Here is a 5057-nt window from a genome sequence, read left to right on the forward strand (position 1 = left end):
CCCACACTTTTCATTTTTTCTTCTCCTTCCCCTACAACTCGCTCTATCTCCCCTTGCGATATAACTATTGATGTTACAAGGAGTGACCACTAGAGGGCAGTATAGAAACACTACCTACCAGTTACTTTGTTCTTAGAAAACAAGCCCTTATACCAAGTTTTTTTTCTTGCCTCTGATACCACCTTTATCCCCCTTTTCTCTCTGTAATTACTCTTATCTTGTTTCCCTTCTCACCACTTAAAAGTCCCTGACCTCCTCGTATACCTTACTTTGAACTTACGTTCCAATATCTATGATTGTTTCCCTCACTACCTGCCTTCTTACTTTACTACTTGACTCTACCCGCTCCGTTCGCCCTGCGGGATCACTCTGCTCCCCTACCCTACCCCCCTAATCCCACCCATACCCAGTACTTCTACACTTATACCTCTACTGCCACACCTCCCCACCTAAACAACCAATCACATTCTACTGCTCGTTGCCATACTAGATTACTACTAGACAATTACGTATTGTTACTAATTATAGCACTATCTCAGCAGCTATTACTTCTCGCCAACCCTCCTCTTTCTCAATCCCTTCCACCGCCAACTAACTTATAACTCCCCTCCTCATTCTCAATCTCTACCACCTCCAACTAACTTATAATTCCCCCTCACAATGCCAAGTACACCTATGTCTAAACAGGTGAAACTATTGCTCATTTATGTTCTCCTACCTTTTTTATCTGTGCCATATATACTAACCACTTATGAAAACCTCATCTACTCTGAATTTCACTATCCCTACAAGCAAACTTGCTCACTTACCCAGGTAGACTCCCAAAATCATGTAGGCATAAACGCTACATCCAATTACTTACTCCCAAAATATCATAGACTAGCCCATATTACTTACCCCCATCATAGAAAATCACCAAATCTACTCCATACATTCCTAAAGCTCTCACATAGACTCAAACAACATCCCCTTCTGCATGTAGACATCTATCCCAACCATGGGCCAAACAATAACACCACCACCTGCCCCCATGCATCCAATCCCTCCACCTCTAATAACCCCTTTAGGACTCCCAATTCTCTTTCTATAGCTCACTTTAACATACAGAGCTTAAACAATAAACTTGCCTAACTTCACACTCTCTTAGACGTACACTCTTTTGATATCCTATGTCTAACAGAAACCTGGCTTAAACCTGCTACCTAGGACAATGAAATAACCCCTGTTTTACCGGCTTTGCACAAAGTTTCAAATGTAGCTGGATTTTTTATGAGTGTTTTTATTTTCTGTGATTCTTAATGTTTATGGACAGAGCTCGGAAGCACAGAAGGTCATGAAGCTGGAGGTACCAGAAGGATTTGAAGATGTTGCTGTTGGATTTTCAGGAGAGGAATGGGGCCTACTGAGTGACCAGGAGAAAGAACTATACAGGGAGGTGATGGTACAGAACTACGAGAACATGATTTCTGTAGAATATAACATCCCATTGGAGCACCTTTGGTTGTATATTAAAAAAGAAGCCACATTTCCACCTGTCGACACTGGAGGAGGAATAATAGTGCAACAAAATGACCTTCCTCATAATAGTATTGACAGCAACATGAATGCAGATTTCAGTGATATTCAGAGTCGGCGGTTACTACACCGAGAATGGCAACATTCCAAAAGTCACAAAGCTTTTTTGGATAAGCCATCTGGCACAAGATGTGACCTGGTACAGATCGGAAACCAACACCAAAGTTTTGTGGAATCCAGTGATAGTGTTATGAGGAAAACTGATCTGGTTATGCATCTGGAAACTCATGGAAAGGAAAAGCCAGATATATTGCTTAACTGCAAAAAAATAGTCACTATTCATGATGACCTCTTAAATCAAACCGAGAAAAGTCAAAGTGATACATTGAAAATATATGAACAATTTGTCAGAGAGAAACTACTTAAATGTGTCGCCAGTGTCAATGAGAAAACATGTAAACCTTACACACAGGCCACATGTGACAAGAGTTTCACACTGAACAGAAACTTGGTAACACATCAGTATACCAACACTAAACAAAAACCATATACATGTCCCACATGTGGAAAGGGTTTTACACAGAAGGGTAGCATGAAGCAGCACCAGTATGTCCACAGTGGGCAGAAGCCCTATAAATGTGCCACTTGTGGCAAGGACTTTACACAGAAGGGTAGCTTAAGGCAGCATCAATATGTCCACAGTGGGCAGAAGCCCTATAAATGCACCATGTGTGATAAGAGTTTTTCAGAGAAGCGTCAAATGGTAACGCATCAGTATATTCACACTGGAGAGACACCATATAAATGCACTGTATGTGATAAGAGTTTTAGACAAAAAAGCACTCTGATAACTCATCAGCATATCCACAGCGGGCAGAAACCATATAAATGCACAACATGTGATAAGAGTTTTACAGAGAAGCGTCAAATGGTAGCACACCATCGGACCCACTCTGGGAAGAAACCCTTTAAATGCACAATGTGTGATAAATCCTTTGCACAGAAAGTTCACATGGCAAATCATGAACGGGTCCACACTGGGCAAAAACCATTTAAATGCACCATGTGCGATAAGAGTTTTGGGTGTAAAAGCACTTTAGTAGTTCATCAGACCATCCATTCTGGGCAGAAACCCTATAAATGTACCACATGTGACAAGAGTTTTAGGCACAAAAGCAGTATGGTAAAACATCAGAATATCCACATAAGAAAGAAAGAAATATCAAGGCCATGCCAGAAGCCTTATAAATGTGCCACTTGTAGCAAGGGCTTTATAAGAAAAAGAAGTTTAGCAGCACATCAGACTATGCACACGGGGCAGAAACCTTTTCAGTGTGCCACATGTGGCAAGGGCTTTATAAGAAAAAGAAGTTTAGCAGCACATCAGACTATGCACACGGGGCAGAAACCTTTTCAGTGTGCCACATGTGGCAAGGGCTTTACACAGAAGGCAAACATGGTAAATCATCAGTATATTCACAGCGAGCACAAGCCATATAAGTGTCCTGTATGTGATAAAGGTTTTGCACAGAAGGGTAACATGATACAGCATGTCAAGACGTGCAAGCTGAAACTAGAAGAATGTGAAATAAGAACACCCAGAGAGTTCTAGTGGTCATAGGAGCAACTATACTAGTAAAGAATCTTCAAACATATTTAATTATGATGTCACTAATACAGGTGACCTCATATGCACTACAGAACAGAAAGAGGTAGTTCTGGATGCATTGTGGGTGCTGAGATGTACACTCTTGACAAACATCAAAGAAGGTCACTGTAGACTCTACCCACCATAGGGTGGGAGGATGGCATAATAGTTAAGGTGTTTACCTTACAGACACAAGGTACAGGGTTTGATTCTCACATGGTGTAATTGGCTAGGCTTGAAATGGCCCAAAAGGGTGGTTAGCCTAGTACTAACCTATGAACCTGGTTATAATATTTTGAGGGCAGACCACAAAACCAAAAAGGGTAGTGGGGTGGCAATATTATATAAATCTGGCCTACAACTAACTCCATTTGATGCACAATTACCTTCACTTGGGAACGCTGAAATTCTTATCACAAAACTTCAGATCAATATTTCCAAATCTATCTATATTATATGCTCTTACCTTCTCCCTGGTAATAACATCAATTCCCTTGAAAATATTCTTAACTGGCTCTCTACTTACTACCCTCAAGAAAACATAGTGCTGGGCGACTTCAATATAGACTGGAATAGCTGTACCTCTACCAAGCCAACTTCCCATATAAACCTATATGGCTTCTCCCAAACCATTACCACCCCTACCAGGATCAATAAACCTAATAACAAAGAAAGCACCTTAGATTGGATCCTAATAAACAGTCACCCCCTCATATATAAAGCAGGAATCCTTCCTGACGACATTAGTGACCACTCACTCACTTATATCATCAGGCATAAGATCAATATTCCCAAATCTACCAGTTGCAAAACTTCTCGGTCCAACAGAAATTTTAACCCAGAAAACTTCCAAACAGAACTTGAGGCCTGTGACTGGTCACCCCTAAAATATCTCCAACTTGAGGAAATAGTGTACTTTAACTCCAAATTCTTAGAAATACTGGACTATCATGCCCCTACTCGCTCTATTAGAATTAGGAATAAACCTGCACTTTGGCTCACTAAAGAGACTAGGTAAAAGATCTTAACCAGAAATAAAAGCTGGGCTAAATGGAGAACTACAAAAAACTTTATAGACCATCAGATATTTAGACAGCTAAGAAATGCCACTAAAAAATCAATACTCCTCGATAAAAAAAAACTTTTACTTTCACCTCCAACAATCTCACCAACACAAACCACAAAAGTTCTGGTCAGGTATTAATAGACTTCTACGTCCAGGCCACTCTAAAACGCCTACCCCATTAGAAACCCCTAGAGACAATCCCAAGCATATAGCAGATGCCTTTAATACCTTCTTTACTGAAGCTATCCAATCTCTAGCTAACTCCCTACCTCCTGCCTACACAAACTTACCGCCCCTTACCGCCCAACACTAATACCTTAGCTCCTGCATTCCATTTACAACCAGTTCCTACATCCCTCATCTGCTCCCTTCTTCAAAAACTCAAGCCATGCACTCCCTCCGCTGATGGTCTCCCAGCAGAATATCTGCAATTAGCAGCAAAGGTTCTAGCCTATCCAATTTCTATCCTAATAAATAGAACCATTAAGGAAGGAACTATCCCATCCCTCTGGAAAACCTCCCATATTATCCCACTTCACAAAGGCAGCAACTCAACTGAACTTTCAAACTTTCGCCCAATACCCTTACTTTCTCCTTTAGCAAAAATCATGGAAAAATGTATCCACCACCAACTTCTTGATCACCTACTCCAAAACAACTTACTTGCTGACTGCCAGCATGGCTTTAGGCCATTACATAGCACTACCACTGCCCTCCTGTCCTTCACTGACTGTATCAACAAATACCGTAATAATAATACTTTATCCTCTGCACTCTTTATTGATCTCTCAAAAGCCTTTGATATGGTTAATCATCAGCTTCTTTTAC

The 5057-nt window shown here is 40.8% G+C and overlaps 1 protein-coding gene across 1 annotated transcript; it reads left to right on the plus strand.

Moving 5' to 3' along the window:
* Positions 1–1236: 1236 nt before the first annotated feature.
* On the plus strand, positions 1237–3346 carry LOC122805543 (gastrula zinc finger protein XlCGF57.1-like). The gene has a single exon (XM_044075758.1). It carries the CDS (start codon positions 1334–1336, stop codon positions 3125–3127), a length of 1794 nt encoding a protein of 597 aa, XP_043931693.1. The 5' UTR covers positions 1237–1333; the 3' UTR covers positions 3128–3346.
* The last annotated feature ends 1711 nt before the right edge of the window (positions 3347–5057 follow it).

The sequence above is a fragment of the Protopterus annectens genome, chromosome 6.part1 (genome assembly GCF_019279795.1).
Source record: "Protopterus annectens isolate FY-2018-M chromosome 6.part1, PAN1.0, whole genome shotgun sequence".
In the NCBI taxonomy this organism is placed as follows: Eukaryota; Metazoa; Chordata; order Ceratodontiformes; family Protopteridae; genus Protopterus; species Protopterus annectens.

Excerpts from the sequence above, each read along its gene's own strand:
- LOC122805543 (XM_044075758.1), top strand. The coding sequence starts at position 1,334 with ATGAAGCTGGAGGTACCAGAAGGATTTGAAGATGTTGCTGTTGGATTT.